General features: G+C 32.3%; 3 protein-coding genes across 3 annotated transcripts in view; all 3 read right to left on the bottom strand.

Moving 5' to 3' along the window:
• The window catches only part of HELRODRAFT_113572 (hypothetical protein), a gene marked incomplete at both ends in the record, with an annotated part of 6,438 nt that extends 6,063 nt beyond the window's left edge, over positions 1 to 375 (bottom strand). The window contains 2 exons of the mRNA XM_009023912.1: positions 1 to 45; positions 239 to 375. The exon at positions 1 to 45 is cut by the window's left edge and continues 10 nt beyond it. Coding sequence (XP_009022160.1) covers positions 1 to 45; positions 239 to 375 — 182 coding nt within the window. The remainder of the gene's footprint in view (positions 46 to 238) is intronic.
• A 3,611-nt stretch (positions 376 to 3,986) lies between these two features.
• On the bottom strand, positions 3,987 to 11,829 carry HELRODRAFT_176575 (hypothetical protein; the record flags this gene model as incomplete). The annotated part of the gene is made up of 14 exons (XM_009023913.1): positions 3,987 to 4,166; positions 4,272 to 4,579; positions 4,932 to 4,998; positions 6,143 to 6,298; positions 6,578 to 6,739; positions 7,122 to 7,217; positions 7,372 to 7,586; positions 9,293 to 9,496; positions 9,579 to 9,671; positions 9,919 to 10,065; positions 10,311 to 10,416; positions 10,743 to 10,873; positions 11,024 to 11,213; positions 11,404 to 11,829. The coding sequence occupies 14 exons, from the start codon at positions 11,827 to 11,829 to the stop codon at positions 3,987 to 3,989; spliced, it is 2,481 nt and encodes an 826-aa protein (XP_009022161.1).
• A 1,831-nt stretch (positions 11,830 to 13,660) lies between these two features.
• On the bottom strand, positions 13,661 to 15,943 carry HELRODRAFT_176576 (hypothetical protein; the record flags this gene model as incomplete). Its single annotated transcript, XM_009023914.1, has 5 exons — positions 13,661 to 13,708; positions 14,145 to 14,274; positions 14,518 to 14,606; positions 15,417 to 15,513; positions 15,780 to 15,943. 5 exons carry the CDS (start codon positions 15,941 to 15,943, stop codon positions 13,661 to 13,663), a joined length of 528 nt encoding a protein of 175 aa, XP_009022162.1.
• Between the last annotated feature and the right edge of the window lie 2,446 nt (positions 15,944 to 18,389).

An 18,389-nucleotide genomic window follows, 5' to 3' on the forward strand; every position in this document is an offset into this window, starting at 1 on the left:
ATTCTTTCAATAAACCCCTTTGGCTCATTTGAGGTCTGTGATGGGCTGGTGATGGTAATGATGGTTACAATAATAATAATAACGACAATAATAATAATAATAACTAGAACATGATGATGATGAGCATTATCAAATGATGAATAATACAACAAAGCAGAACATTTGAGATCCATCAAAGAAATAAAAATTAAGGAAAAAAAAAACTGAAATTAAAAAAATCACTAATTCACTAACTAACTTGACAGTTAATTTCTTGAAAACAGGTGGCGCAGTTTTCTTCCTGAAGCCAAAATAATAGGCACATCCCCCAGCTATCACAGCTAGCAGGAGGGCATCCAAGACCCCAAATGAACTCAACAAACTGTCAGACGACATTTTCTAGTGAGGTTTTCAACTCTTTCTTGAATTTATTAATCTTCTTTGTAGATTTTCTTCACAAAATTTTCACTTTAATGTTTAATTTTTTGTTGTTGATTCTTGAAACTTTGTTAGCAAATATTTAATATATAATAGTAGTCAGTTACAACAGATCAAACACATGCAGACAATCAAATTAAAAAAACACTAAAAAGATTTTAAGTTAGTAACTCTAGATCTGATCAGTAATAACTAACTGAATTATTTACTTTAATTAATTTAATTAACCTTTTAAATTTAAAAAGAAAAATATTTTAATATTTTATTTTAACCAGTCCAAAAATTTAATGGTGAGATTCAAGAACACCAGACTGTACTAGTTACAATTATCTTGTTTCGTAAATTTTATAATTTATTTATTTAACTAATTTTAAAATTTAATCCCTGAAAATGACGAAATTTCAGCCAGTAATTTTTTTTAAACTTGAATTTTGATTGCTGGAATCTGAAATGAAGTAAAAATTTAAAAAATTGTAACAAAATCATCAAATGACAATAACAACCCAGTACAAAACAGAATCAAAATCCAGAAAACAATTCAAAAAACAAAACTTGACGTCAAAAGTAACAAATACGTCACTTACGTCACATAATCACACCTAATTCAACCTTTCAACTCTTCGTAACTAACTAGTAACAGACGGACGATAATATAAAATACTTTTTGTAGGCATAGACAACTAATTTATATTTCATTTATATAAAAAAGACAAGTGCCCGTCTGATATCTATGTATATAAATATATATATGTTCATTATGATATACATGTATATGTATACAAACATATATATATATACAAACATACATTTCCTAAATTGGTTGTGCAATAGTAATTAAGATGACGAATTTCTGCTAATCTGTGAGGCATCATCATTGAACGATGTCTAAGATAAGTGAGTCCCAGAATAATACTACTACTACTACCACTACTACAACAACTAATAATAATAATAATAAAAATAAGAAGTAAAATAATAATAAAGATAAAAACTATAGTAGTAATAATGAGGATAATAACTGGTAAGGATGATAAATATGGAGATGAATAGTTTCGCTATGAATAATGCGGTTGTTTGTACTACTGCTACTACTACTACTACACTGCTACTACTACCACTACTACAACAACTACTACTACAACTAATAATAATAACAATAATAATAAACAGATATAGCGATGCAAAAAATTAACAAGCGTATGATATGGCCAGAAAGCATTTTTTTTCATTGTTGAGAAATGAAAATAAAATTTTAGTGATTTCAGTAAAACTTTATAATCGCTTAATTAGTATTAATTAGTAAAGTTATGAATGTGTGAGAATGTGTGAGTGTGTTTTTTATGAAAAAATACTAACAATAAAGACAACAGCAACAGAGATGAGATGAATCGGAATGAAATAAAATGAATTGAAATAAAACGTAAAATAACGTAAGTGGGTCGTACAGCCTCAATCCCATCACTGTCTATGTATCTTTCTATTTCTCTATCTCTCTCTCTCACTATCTATCCATCCATTCATCCATTTATCTATCAATCCATCCATCCATCCATCTATCTATTTATCTATCTAGCTAGCTATCTAGCTATCAATACATTTCAATAAATAGAAATGTTATAAATAAATAAAATCAATAAATAAAATGTTTATCTATGAGTACATACATATGCATACAAACAAACAAGCATACATACATTCATACACATACATACGTACATATTCGTACATTCAAATCAGTACACACAGAAAATAAAAGCGATATGGTAACAGATAAACTGTTAGATATTTATTTATCTCTCTCTTCTCTTCTTTCTTTTTTCAACTCTTCTAGCTATCTATATATCTATCTATCCAAAAACTCATTGATCTATTCATATATCTATTAATTCATTTATCAATCGATCAATCAATCAATCAATCAATCAATGTGAAATGAATCAAAATTAGATTGCGACGTATAAGTTATGAAAAAATATTACTTCATTATTACTATTAAAACTAAAAAAAAAACATAAATATAAAAACATCTATATCTATATATCAATGTATTTATGCAAATGACGTCACGCGGCAAAAACATAGACACGGAAACAGACTTACATTCGCACATCTATGCTAATAACCCACGAAATGTAATAAAGTGCTAAAGAATAGATAAAATACTCACCAACGCATCGCTACAGAATGATATTGCATAACTGATAGTGACGTCACAATGACGTAATAATAATAACAAAAATGAACACATTTAAAATTGTGGACAATAGCGTATAAATAATACCAGGAAAAAAAATTTTTACAAAAGGATAAATGAGTATAATACATGAATGAATGAATATATATATATATATATATATATATATATGAATGGTTTGTGTGTGTTTGTGATACTGCTGTCAACAAAAAATTTTAATACTGGTTAGCGAGATTTAAAAAAATAAGGAAAGTAACAAATTTAATTACAATGGAAACGTTATTATTATTAAAGACATCTTAATTAAAACGTTTGAAATTAGTCCAATAGGTTTTTAATTAATTAATAGTTGTTCACAAGAACAAAACTTGAACAATTCTTGTGTCACTTTACCATCATCACACTCTTGTATTAAAGATGAGCATCAATGAATAATATAAGCATTTATTATATATGTATTTATATATGCATATACATTCATATATATATGATATATTTATAATAATAATAATGTGATACATTTAACTGTGTGTATATTTATGAATTTGATTTTAGTTTTTTGAGTTTCAATAAGAGAAGTTTTTATTATTATACACTCAACTCTGCATTCGTTCAGAGGATCTGTATTCGTCAGAGGATTGAACTCTGCGACTAAAGGCTCAGTTGAGCGGAGTGGCTTTTTAACTCTCTCGTCTGAGACTATTTCAATGCAAGAAGATGTCCATATATTGCTGGAAGATCGTTTCATACTTTTGGCAACAGCAACAACAACAACACAACAACAACAACAACACAACAACAACAACAATAACAACAACAACAACGTCATCAACAACGAAAACATCAACATGATCAACAACAACAATCAACAACATCATCATCAACAACATCAACAAAATCATCAACGAAGACAACAACAATAATTATAATAGTAATAATAAAAAGAATTTTTAAAAATAGTAATCGAGTATTGCATGAGTATATTTAGATATACATATATATATATATATATATATATATATATATATATATATATATATATATATATGTGTGTGTGTGTGTGTGTGTGTGTGTGTGTATATAAATACATACAAACACAAACCCACATACACACCTACACAAACACACACACACAAACACACACACAAACACACATACATACACATACAATCACACACACACGTTCAAGATGAGATATGAAATCATTCCTGATACACGCGAAATAAGTAGATGAACTGTCCCATAGAAATGAAACTTCTTATAAAAATACTAGCAATCACAACAAAGATATTAATAATTATTAATCACTATCATAATCATCATCATCATCAACAACAAAAACACCATCACCACCACCATCATCATCATCATCTCATTATATCACCCAAGAATCGTAAGTACTGGCGGATATAATACCGGTCACCCAGTCGGGCAGTATCTGTTCTATGGAGGAGAGGGCGGGCGATAATTGAGTGGCGCCATTTACAAAATGGTGTCCCAGGAGGGCCACCTCAAGGTTTCTTCTCTCCGCCAATGGCTGGTTAGAATGTGTGCTCTGTAGAGAAAGAATGAATGAATAGTAAATGAATAAATGAATGGATGAGTGAATGAATGAATAGATGAGTGAATGAATGAATGAATGACTGAATGGATGAACAACCTCAACAACGAAATGCAGAGTGAACTGTTTCAGCTTATTATTCCTGTTATTATTATTATTATTATTACCATTTCTATCATCATCAGCACCATCGCGGTTACTACCGCCATAATTACCACTTATATTATCGCCCACACCACCATCAAAGATGGCGCCTCTGGCAACATAGATAAAATAATGCTTCTTATTATCGTCAGCAACATAGACATGGGGCATATCGGTGGGTGCCGGATTTTGGTTCCCTATCGACCACCAGGTCAGGTAAACGCTCGACATCGTGCTAATGTAAACGCTCATGTAGTTGGGGCCTGGTAGTCGTGATGATGATGATGATGTTGGTGATGATAATAGTGGCGATGATGATGATGATGATGACGGCGGTGATGATGATGATGATGATGACGGCGGTGATGATGATGGTGGTGGTGATGATGCTGATGATGATGGTTGCGGCGATGATGAAGATGGTGGTTGTGGTAATGATGATGATGATGATAATGATAGTAGTTGTGGTGATGATGATGACGAAAGTGAAGACGGTGATGATGATGATGATAGTGAGAAATCGAATTGGGATGAGACAAATAACAACGATGTGTAGGAGTAATATCATCATCCTCCTCCTCATCATCATCGTCGTCATCATCATCATCACCGCACCTCTGATGGAGAGAGTGTAGTTTATACTTCCACCACCATGGGCTTTTTTGTAATTGAACTCCACAATCTCGACATCAGGGAGGATTGATAGGGGCGGAGCTTGCTGGTGATAAACCTCACTGGGGTCAATCCATCAATCAATCAATCAATCAATCAATCAATCAATCAATCAATCAATCAATCAATCAATCAATCAATCAATCAATCAATCAATCAATCAATCAATCAATCAATCAATCAATCAATCAATCAATCAATCCATCAATCCATCAATCAATCAATCAATCAACCGATCAATCAACAAATCAATCAATCAACCGATCAGTCATTCAATCAGTCTGTTGATTACTCAATCATTCATTCATTCATTCATTCATTCATTCAATCAGCCATCCAGCCAACCAACCAAACAACAAGTCAGACAGCCAATCAACTAACTCCATGTGGGTGATGAGGGGCAGAAAGAATGCCCATCCGCAGTATGGCCTGTTGGGCAGGCAGGGAAGTTTTTTGTACGTTGAGAAGTCTCTGTAATTTTCATTCACCTGTTTGGTTGTCAATCAATCAATCAATCAATCAATCAATCAATCAATCAATCGATCGATCGATCGATCGATCAACCAATCGATCAACCAATCGATCAACCAACCAGCAAGCCAGCCAATCAACCAATAACGATAACAACAACATCAATAACACCAACAACAACAACAACAACGACATAAACATCGGTCAAAAATAAAAGCAACAACTACTTACTACATCATCTCCCAACACTTTATTTATATTATTCATATTTTTATTATTATTATTATTATTAGTAGTAGTAGTAGTAGTAGTAGTATCTTTAACTCCAGGGAAGTGCTCTAGTCTTGTCCTGTCTAGTGGAACGCAGACGATATTGTTGTCTTCCAGTACATCACTATCATCATCATCATTATTATTATTATTATTGTTGTTGTTATTGTTATTTTGAATGTTGTTGTTGTTGTTCACAGGAAGAAGTTCACCATGGAAACGTCGTCTGACATGCTAGACGATGATGATGATGATGATCACTCCCACGATAACCATCATCATCATGACAGACTTCATCATCATCATCATCATAATCGTCTCAGACATCATCATCATCATCACCATCACCATCCTAGACTTCATCATCATCATCATTATAGACATCATCATCATCATCGTTACCAAGAGACAACCTGCAAAAAGACTCTCTGATTAGCTGGATATTCGCTGCTGTTGTTGTATGGAAAGCCGACAGGAGTAAGTGTGGCGAGTGCGAAACAGACAGCCAGCGCCAGCCCCAAAGTGGCCAGGTGCCTCTTCGGAGACCTCGTCACCATCAACAGACTCACCTTCCAGAAAATTAATTCAGTAATAATTATTCTAGCAGTTGTAAGTTTTAATATAATAGTATTACCAATAACACACACACATATTGTTACACACACAAAAACACACACACATATTGTTACACACATAAAAACACACACATATACACACACACACACACAAAAACACACTAATAAACACACACACAAACACACTAATAAACACACAACCAAAAACACTAATAAACACACAAACACAAACACACACATACACACAAACACAAATTCAAACCCCACTCTAACATGGTAGGCCATGAAATAGAGACTGAAGACGGCGACGGCAGTCCCGATGATGAGGTCGGGATTTTTGGACGGCCCTGCACGGCCCATCAAGGGTATGAAAGTGTTTAGTGCCCCCTCAAGGAAGTAAATATTTAGCAGACAGGATGGCAGAAGTGAAAGAATCTGGCAGGTCAGGTGGTGGTAGTAGTGATCTGAATAATAACAAATGGATGGATGGATGAACGAGAAAACGAACGAATGAATGAATAAATGAATGAATTAATTAAATATTTAAAAAAATGACAACTAAATAGACAAATGTGTGAATGAATGAATTGATATCAAAGTAGACAAATGAATCGCAGAGTAGCCAGATAGAAAAAAAAGAACGAATGAATGGTTGAATTAATGAACGGATGAATGAATTGATGGATGAATAAATGAACAAATGAAAGAACACACACAAAAAATATCCACCTTTCTGATTCCATTTGAAGATGTTAACCAGGAAAACTTTCAACAGAAATGAAGATAGATAGACAGAAAGTAGAAAAGATGACGCCACCTGCTTCCAGGACAAAAAAAGTAGGGATGTGCTGATTATGACCAACTGGCCGTCATCCAGAAGGCTTTCCATATTTGAAGCTGTCAATCTCGTGTGCTTTCATGATGGGAAATAGTGATGAATGAACTCGATTATTTTCAGATAAATGTCAACTCGGCAATACGTATCTTACATAACATTTCTTTGGCAAACTTTTAAAACTAAAATGTCAACAGTAAGTTTATATAAAAGGTGATAATATTAAAAAAACCTTTGTCCAATAGGATTGCAGGTAACTCATGACCGAGATAACGCCGGCCAATGAGGGAGCAGCGTAGAGACCAATCAGAAGCCACCTATTAGAAAACCAGGTCATGGGAAACCCAAGAAAATCGATGAGGGCAGCTACCGAAAGTGAGGCTAAAATGCCAGCCACCCAGGACAATATCGTCGACAGGACAGATGTTGTCAGGTGGAAGAGGTAGCCTACATATTTATGACCATAATGGAAACGATAATAAGATAAGAAACTCTCTCTCTCTCTCTCTCACACACACACACACCACGTGCCAACATTTGGACTTTTAAAAGCGTGAGTGTATATACATATATGAAATGATCTTTTATTCAACAACAATTTCAAATAAATAGAAAATAATTGTTAGAATGATTGAAATAACACGCCAAGTTCATCGAGCCGGACTACCTTTCTGAAGAGTTAATTTAAATATGAGTAATTTTAACCAGAAAAGTGTGTAGTGAAACTCTAAAAACGAAATTTAAATCATTCAGCATTTTAATATATAAATAAAGTGTAAATGGTAATTTAAAAAAAACATTAGAACAAATTAGATTCTTTTATGAATGATTTCAAGATCTTTTTAAACTTGTACGAAGATATAACATTGCAGATTAGGTTGTTTTCTTTTTTGAAATTTATTCCAGAGTCGGGGACCCGAGCAACTAATATGGAAAATTAAAATGTTCTTGTTTTGCCAGTTTTAAAACAAGACAGTTTTGTTGTGTTTCTCTGGCTCTTTTGTATTTGAAGAGAAGGCCATTTAGCTGTTTGAAGACGAAAATTCCCGTAAGGTAAGCATGTTGTCGCGTGAAAGAGAAGGCGAGATTTGATCGTGATAAAACATTTCTAGAATTTTTTCGATTGAAGGCAGCTGTCTGGGTGCATTTTTACTGCCATTTTCATGAGTTGAAAAATTCCTTCAGTGTGGAATTTACACGTTGAAGCCCAAACTAAATTACAATAGTTAACATATGGCCGACGTAATGCATTGTACAGCAACATACGACTTCTAGTGGAAAGATAAAATTTGTGTTTTGTTGATTAAGCCAAGGCCTCTGGCAAACTTTGAAGCAACATTTTTTACGTGAGGTACAAATGTTAATTTTTGAGCTATGTACATTCCTAGAAATTTGCAAACTTCAGTGTCACTTATAATTACGTTGTCAATACAATCGTCTATGAATTCTACCCATATATATGTTACATTCTATACATATATATATATATATTTACAATATTCTATGAATTCTACCCATATATATGTTACATTCTATACATATATATATATAAATGGATATATATATTATGGTCTATTACCAACATATATATATATATATATATATATATATATATATATATATATATATATATATATATGAATATATGTCATATTCTATATATATGATTCTACCGAATGGTTGGCATCATTCAAAATTCAATATATAACAATACAGTTGTCACAGTGCTTTGATGTCTTTTGTACGATCACAACCATCACGGTATCACAATCCATTTAAATTAAATAAATAGTCGGGGTTTTTCTTTGTTGTTTTATTATAATCATCACCGAAATCGCGATTAAAGGAAGAAAATTTTTTGATGTATGTCGTTAGTAACATGGCCAGCACTGACAAAGCATGGAAGTTAAAAACCGTTTTATTGATGTCAGGAAGAACTTAAAAAACAATTGGCGTTTATGGCTTTTTTAAAATTGGTTATCAAGTTTATTTTATTTCATTAGATTATTTATTATCATTATTTTTATTTCATTATTTAGTTTATTTCATTATTTGAGTTCGCAAACGAAAGCTGGACGCACACGCACGCACACACACACACACACACACACACACACACACACACACACACACACAAACGAGCACTAACAAACCTTTACGTGCTAGTGATGACAAGACTTTGAGATGAACCAGCAAACAGAGCAAATTATTATAAGCAAACAAGAATGAAGCCCTAAAGCAGACAACCGAGTAGCCAATCAGGTCAAAGAATACAAGCTGTTTGTATGGAAACGAGTCGGGATTGGTCAAGTAGGCGGAGCTCGCTATGGACCTGACCAATGAGAAGAGGTTTTCACCTGATTAAAATAGCAGTGAAAAAACATTCACAATCATTATTGCCGTCATCATTATCGTCACCATCGTAATCATCATCATAACCTCCTCTCTGTATACATCCAGCTGGTATCATTCTAGGAGTATCATGCCTCGTATGATACACGTATCCATTCTTTATGTACGCAATGTCAAGGCCTTTGGTGATGATGATGATGATAACTATGATAAGATGGTTGTTGTTGATGGTGATGATGGTGATAAAAACAGTAGAACAACAACATGAAATTAGTGATAATGAATACCAATAAATCACTCATTTTTCGTATTTTAATTAAATAATTGATTCATCATTCATTCAACCCATCCAACCATCCATTCATTCATTCCTACATACATTCATTCATTCAGCCATTCATTCATTCCTTCAAGCCATCACACTTACCTGGCAGTTTACCGAAATCTCTAAAGATTCTAAAATCAGTTTCTGACTGTATGAGGCCACTTTGAAAAATTTCCTGAGCCAAAATGCTGGCAAATGGGTGGGGCACATTTTCCACATACATGTTCAACAGCCAAGGGTGTTGAGATGCTGTGATTTGATTGGTCAGTCGTTTGTTACGCTGTGACGTGATTGGTCGACGAATTACAATACCGTAACGTCAGTTTGATGGAAAACTATAATGTCGTAATGTGATTAGTTAGTGAATTATGATGCAACGATGTGATTGGCTGGTGAATTACATTGATATTTTTTGATTAGATGGTGAATCATAACGTGGGAGTAGCTTACACGCTGATTGATTTGGCAGTTTAATGACTAACAAAAACACTAACAAGATTGAAACAAGAGTTCTTTGCCCCCGGCTCCTGCACCCTCCAAATTTATGAATGCCCTCACGTCATGGAACCACCTGTGTGACGTCACAAACGCATGGCTACCCTGTCATGTTATACGAGGCATTTGTGGGTATAGGTGCAGTTAATTGAGTGTATTGGATTGAATTGATGTGATCCATTCAATCAATTTTTTTTGTTATTTAATTATTTAACAAATGTTTATTAGCGTGTTTATGTGGATTCTTACGCGCGCGCGTGTGTGTGTGTGTGTGTGTGTGTATTTATAAAAGAATATGTTTATTTATGAGACAATATGTGTGCATTTAAGTGTGTATACATGCGTGAAAGTACACATTCATGTATTGGATGTAGAATCTACATTGTAGATCTATTGGTAATCCTGTACATCATAGCTCCACACTGACTAACTTGTAATATTGTTTCCTCGGCGCCATTAAACAGGAAGATGACGTCATGAATTAGGGATGTGTCTTGTCGTTCGACTAGCGCTCTCAATACTTCCAGCATTATAGCGCAACTTACGGCGTCATCTGATGTTCCTGGAGTTGTTGCATGTATGTGTGTATGTATGTATGTATTTTTTGTCGACTTAAAAGGTTTTCTATACAGCAAACATACAAACAAACATACAAACAAACATTAAATAAATTGAGTATACCATAAAACACAATTAAATATAGTAATCTAACCGGGAGTGTTAATAAATGTATCATAATGACAGTTAACAAGCAATGCAGGGTTGAGTTCACTTGTCTTGTTCCCCCCTCCGTCAGATGATGATGACAACCTCACAATCACGTTCTGAATGTTCTGATAGACGTTCGTGAAGCCACCTAGAAAGTCCAAATCAAAGGAACCGCTAGCTGTCTGAATTTCTGCCTAAAAAAGTCAGTTTTTGAGATTTTTATTTTCCTTGAACATTTTTAAAGAACCAATCTTCAAGAAATTAAAAATAAAACCTCAGTACCTTGTGGTTTGTTCAAAGATAATAAAAATTATAATAAAAAAAAATTTAGTTTTATAGTACTAGAACTAATTTAATTGCATCATCAAACTTACAAACTATTACCTCAATTTTCTTTTTGTTCCAAACAATTCTTTCATTTCTTCTTTTAATCTTTTCAATCTCTCGCATCAAAAACTGGACGGCCAGAACTTCATTCTCTCGACTGCCGACTATTCTGCTACCCAGATCAACAAAACCGTTCAGATAATCCCGTGCCCTTTCCTCAGAGAAAACATCAGCCGACCCTAACTTTGCACTAATCGGCTCGGGGAAAGTGTAATTTCTGACGTAGATGAAACAGGCAGCGAAAAAATATACTAAAATGATAAAGACCCATGATGAACCTTTGTAATTTAAGTCTTTGGCAAACGATGCACGGCCAGCTCGTCTAGTGACATCATCATCGTCGTCGTCATCTTTGAAAAAATTTGCACTTTGATTATTAATAGCATTAGTGAGATTAGTTCTATGACGGAGAGATTCGCGCATAGTGCTCTTGTTTAAAAAAAAAATTTAACTTTAAAACAGATTAAAAGACAAATTAAAAATTAGATTTTGGCAGTCTATCTAAAAGACAAATTCGCTTTTAAATTTTATATAATTGTGTAGCGCGCAGCATTTTAGGTTAACGTAGTAGATTGCTTATAAAAACCCAACTTTTCACTAAAACTCGAACAATCTACAAAAAATTTACTTAGCAAAACATCATTTTTCCAATTTATTCATTAAAAATACTCTACAAAATTAAACGCGTGCACATTGCTATATATTGATATAAAACAACACACTAAATATAACCATATGAAAATAAATGTTGTGATTAAATAAGCATTAATATAAACTTTGGAAATGTCTATATATGTATATATTCTATATTTATGTCTATATGTCTAATAAATGTCTATATATTCATTAATTTATGTTATAAAAACTAAGCAGTTTGTTTGGTCCAAATTAGTTATCAAATATAGTCAGGAAATCTTTAAAATTAAATTATATATATATATATATATATATATATATATATGTATATATATATATATATAAGTATTACATAATGACAATGTGATACTGATGAATGAAATGAATGATATAATTATTGTATCATATCAAGATACTATCATCATAGTCATTGTAGAACCATTGTAGCTATTGTTAGCATTATATTGGTTATACATTTCTAAGAAATTTATAAAGAATATAATTAAGTATTAAGATCTAATACATGTAAAACACATCAAGCACAAGGAATCATAGGTTGTTTAACTGGAATTTGAAGGTGGTGTAAAAATATTAGCAATTAAAATTTCTGTTCAAAAAATTTATAAAATATTTTAAAAAGATTTAATTCAATATACAAACAAACGAAGCAGTGAAGGAACAAACGAATGATTGAACGAACGAACAAACGAACTAATGAATGGATGAATGAATGATTGAATGAATGAATGATTGAATGAAAATCACATGAAAACTGATCAAACTAATGAATGGATGAGAATCACTTAAATATAAACAAACAAATAAGTGAATGAATGATTGAACGAACGAATGAATGAATAAATGAACGAATGAATGAATGGAGAAATGAAAAAATAAATGAAAGAAGAAAAGAGAGAAAAAGAAAGAAACGAACACATGAATAAATACATTTAGTAAAAGAATGAAACTGAGAATTTAAAAATTTTTACAGGATCACCATACAGAAAATAAATGGATGTAAGCCTTCGTATATATAATTATACAGACAGCAGCACTAGAGTTTAGAAGTTCACAAATATGAAATTGGGACACAACATTAAAAGTGCACTGAGAACAAATAGGTAAATACATAAATAAATAAATAAATTAATTCATTCATTCATTGACTAATTAATTAATTAATGAGTAAACAAATGAATAAATGTATGAATGATAAGTAAGTCTGGAATAAATTGAGAATTATTAAAAAATAAAAAATTTTTCAGTGATATTTTCACAAAAAGTGTAATAATTGATATATATATATATATATATATATATATATATATATATATATATATATATATATATATATATATATATGTGTGTATATATGTATATAATCATTTATTTGCTTTTTGTTAACTAATTTAGAAAAGCAAAATAATTTTCCAGTTGTTTCTATGTAAGCAGCAGTAGCAAAGAGGATTGGTATGAGTTTGGCTGGTTGGTTGGTCCCTTGAGACGTTTGTGTGTGTTTGTGTTTGAGTGTGTGTGTGTTTGTTTGAGTGTGTGTTTGTTTGTTTGAGTGTGTGTGTGTATTTTAGTGTGTTTGTGTGTGTGTGCGTGCGTGTTTAAGTTAGATCCTCTCATACTCAGAGGTTCTGCAGTGGCAGCAGCAGCAGTTCTGTGTCGGTAGGAGGAGGGGATGATGAAAAATTATTGAAAAATCTTAAATAAAATTGCAAAAAAGACTGAAAAAGTATCAAAAAATGTGAAAATTTGAAAAAATGTCATGTATTTTTATGTCATAAATCGTCATTTGTGTTATCACTATTATAAAATGGATACATCAATATTAAAGAAAACTTCAAAAGTAAGCTACTGACAAACAAAGAAAGAGAGAAAGTGATTTACATTAAACTAACTTATCAACCTAAACAACCAACCAGCAAACAAACAAACCAGCAAACTGACCAACAAACCAGCCAACCAACCAGTTAACCAAGCAACCAACCAGTTAACCAACCAGTTAACCAACCAACCAACCAACCAACAAACCAACTGACACTAGCCAACCACAAAACAAATAAACCATCTCCAAAACGAAAATCCAAACAAACCCTGATTGACAAGCAGAAACTGTCATAGGCGGAGAAACCAGGTACATCTCCGAATCTTCTTTTCTTCTCGAAGTAAAGTTTGTCAGCAGCGTAAACAACACTTACACAGATTAAAAGCAATGCTAAGACACTGTGTGGTTTTTTATGAGTATGTGTGTGTGTGCCAGTGTATGTGTGTGCCAGTGTATGTGTGTGTGCGTGTGTTCGGGTGTGTGTAGACGAGTGTATGTGTGGTATAGGTAAGAAAAAACACACATACTAACAAACAAACAAACAAACATACAAATAAACCAACAGACAACAGACAAAACTAACAAGGTCACAATACTTACACAGAGACAAAAAAAAGACCAAAGATCAAAAAACCACAAACCCGAGGATGACATAGAGAAGTATGTACCCTGATTTACTTTTGCCACCATCACCATGGTAACAGGCTTTGTTGGTTAGCAGTAGAAACTTCTATGGGTGGGGTCCATAATAATAATAATAATAATAACAAAAATAATAATGATAAATAATAATAACAATAATAATAAATAGTGAGAATTACAAGATGGAAATAAATGATATTAATAGGTAAGAAAAAAATTGAAAAATTAAAAAAATTTTTTTTCCATAATCTAATGAAAACCAATAAACCTGCCAACCAAAAAACCAATCAGCCAGCCAAACAACCGATCAATCAATCAATCAATCAATCAATCCGTCAATCAATCAATCAGTCAACCAACCAATCAAAAAACTAACATAAGTCGAATTACTGCCATCAACGGCAAGAGCGCTAAAATGATCGGACTCTGTAACATTGTCTATACACATCACCGTCACCTCATAAGTCGTCCTGTTATTATTCAACAACAACAACAACGACAATAATAAAAAACAATAATAAAAAACAATAATAACAACAGCAACAACATCAATACCAACACATCAGTATAGATAATGGACCAGTGAGTTGAGTTAATGTTATGGAATGTGGATTGATTCGTTCTAGCAAGTATCACTGTATGGTTTAGCATGCCATTGATTTTCTTGTATAACTGTATGTATATATATATATAAATATATGTGTGTGTGTGTGTGTGTAAGTATTATCACATATTTGTGTGTACTTATATGATGAATAATTTCTTGTATGTGTATACAATTTGTTGCATGCATGCATATGTGTATGTGTGTGTGTCTGTATCTATGTATGCATGTATGTATATATGCAAACAGTTATCATTCTTAAATTAATTTCTAGCAGAAACAGACAAAACAAACCGCCACATCATTAGACTCTAAAAGTGAATTTCCACAAGGAGTGAACCAGTAGTCGACAGACTCATTGACTGTCCTAACCTCTGTACTTACACTAACACTAACAAAAATTTAAAAATCAAGAGCATTTTTATTATATGAATTTAAATATTTATACAAATTGGTAGTTTAATTATTGATTTCAATCACAATTAGCTATTAATTACAATAATTGAATAATGTTTACCCTACATTACAAAATTTAATAATAATAATAATAGTAACTTTTGAATAAAATTCAAAATAGATCTAAAAACCAGCATTTCACATGCAAACAAGCGCAAAAAATCAACGTACGACGGCCATTCACTAACTCACTAAACTAACCCTGCTAAATCGAGCTCCAAATTATCGCCCTCCTTACAATGGCAAGTGTTGTTAGGTAACAAAGGACACACTGCAGAACTTTCCTCCACAAGAAACGACCAACCCAAATCGACGGAAACCACCATTAAAACAGCAAAATCGATTAAATTATTTTTTGAAATCATTTTTGAAAAGTTGGTTTAGTGATAAATTTGCTTTTTTTAAGAATTAAGTGGAAAAAGAAAAAAGTCATGTGAAAAGTTTAAAATGTTACGGGGGGGGGAAAAACCAGGCGACAAATTAGGCTGGTCTCAAAGTAAAAAGTGAATCTAAGCTTAAAATAAAAATGTACTCTAGACATGTATTTAAATGAAAAACTAATCAAAGCTATATACTGATATTTAAATAAATAAGCATTTTACTGGCAAAAAAAATCAAAAAAAATAAATTTAAATAAAATGAAAAAATACGTTATTATCAGCCATTTTGCTAAAAACCGAGGTTTATTTGAAAATAAATCTTTAAAAGTTGAAATATAACACTCTAATGCAAAATTTTCTATTTTGATTCAAACTTAAAGCAATCTTTATCATTACGATCATCATTATCACCATCACCTCCATCACCCTCACCTCCATCATCATCACTATCATCACCATATTAATCATCATCAGCACCGCAATGATGACGTCATCTGATGCATCAATCAAAAAAACTAAATAACGATGGGCATTATTATAATTGCTACCTGGCTTAATGATAAATGAATGCCATGAGCGTTTAAAAGGTTCATCTTGTGTCACCTGACTTTCGTGTTGGATTAAGGACGACGATGATGATGATGATGACGACGACGATGCTGATGACGATGATGAGGAATAGGATGATGATGATGACGATGATGATGATGATGACGATGACGTTTATGGTAAATATAATAGCCAAGATGATAGTGATGATGGTCAGCTAAAATGATGACGATGATGATGGTTATAATAAATTTAATAGAGACGACGATGATGATGATAGTGGTCGTTACGTCAGTGATGATGATGATGGTTACGTTAGTGATGATGATGATGGTTACGTTAGTGATGATGATGATGGTTACGTTAGTGATGATGATGATGGTTACGTTAGTGATGATGATGATGGTTACGTTAGTGATGATGATGATGGTTACGTTAGTGATGATGATGATGGTTACGTTAGTGATGATGATGATGGTTACGTTACTGATGATGATGATATGACGATGACTACATGATGTTATAATGTTAAATATAGCTGCCACTATTTCTACGTGCTATTAAGTTTGTTTTCCATAATTGATTCTACTATTTTTGGCGATTAAAAATCTTTTTTTACTATTATTTTCATCATTTTAGTCATCATCATTATCCTCCTCATCATCATCATCATCGTTATCAGCATCATCACCACCATCATCATCATTTTTTGCACTTTACATCAAACTGTATTAAAAATAAGCTAATAAAAGAAATTGCGCATTCTCTAAATTCTCTCTCTCTCTCACACTCTTCTTTTCTCTTTCTCGTTCTCTTTCTTTTCCTCATTCTTTCAATCTCTCTTTCTCTCTATCCCTCTTTCATTCTCTGTGTCTTTTGTTTTTTTTTGTAACTTTTCATTGTCTAATTAATTGCTTTTCTTTCGATGATGCTTATGCGTCTTTCTCTCTCTCTCTCCCCTCTCTTTCTTTCCTCTTTCTCTCTCTCTCTCTTCCATCTCTCCCTCTTCTTCTTTCTTTTCTCTCTCTCTCTTTTTCCATCTCTCTCTCTCTCCATACAAATTACACATACACGTAGATATATCTACTGAGTATATATAAATATAGTTCGATTGGTAGCACGTTAATCGTCTTGTGAAAATTAAGATGTAGATATTTCTATTATTAATATTATTATTCGGAATTTTTTAAGAAAAAATTAATAATAATAAGAAATAATTAATAATAATAGAAATAATAATATCAGGAAACCAAATTATAACCAAACAATCACGAATTTTATATAAAAATTAATTATATTAATTAATTAATTAAATAATTGATTTATTAGTTATTTAGTTTGGATGTATAATAATAAGAACAGATAAAAAAAATTTTCAAAATAATAATAATAACTATAATTATTATTGTCAAAATCAAAAACACTAAATATCGAAAATGCAAGTCCAGAGAGTAACGTCATCGGATCACGTGAGCAGGTTAGTTGGCGTTTATGGCAATGATGATTTACAATACTACTACTACTATTACTTCTACTACTACTACTACTGCTACTACTACTACTGCTACTACTACTACTGCTACTACTACTACTACTACAACTACTGCTGCTACTACTACTACTACTACTACTACTACTACTACTACTACTACTACTACTACTACTACTACTACTACTACTACTATTACTAAAACTACTACTACTACAACTGCTGCTGTCGCTACTACTACTACTAATACTTCTAGTTATGATGATGATGATGTTGATGGTGTTGGTGATAATTATGATAATTCATAGTCTTAAAAAATTTCATAATTTTTTATAAAGAGTTATTAAGAAGACAAGCCCGAGCGGAAGGGTATGTAAAAGAACGAACGAACGA

The sequence above is a fragment of the Helobdella robusta genome, assembly GCF_000326865.2.
Source record: "Helobdella robusta unplaced genomic scaffold HELROscaffold_38, whole genome shotgun sequence".
Classification (NCBI taxonomy): Eukaryota; Metazoa; Annelida; class Clitellata; order Rhynchobdellida; family Glossiphoniidae; genus Helobdella; species Helobdella robusta.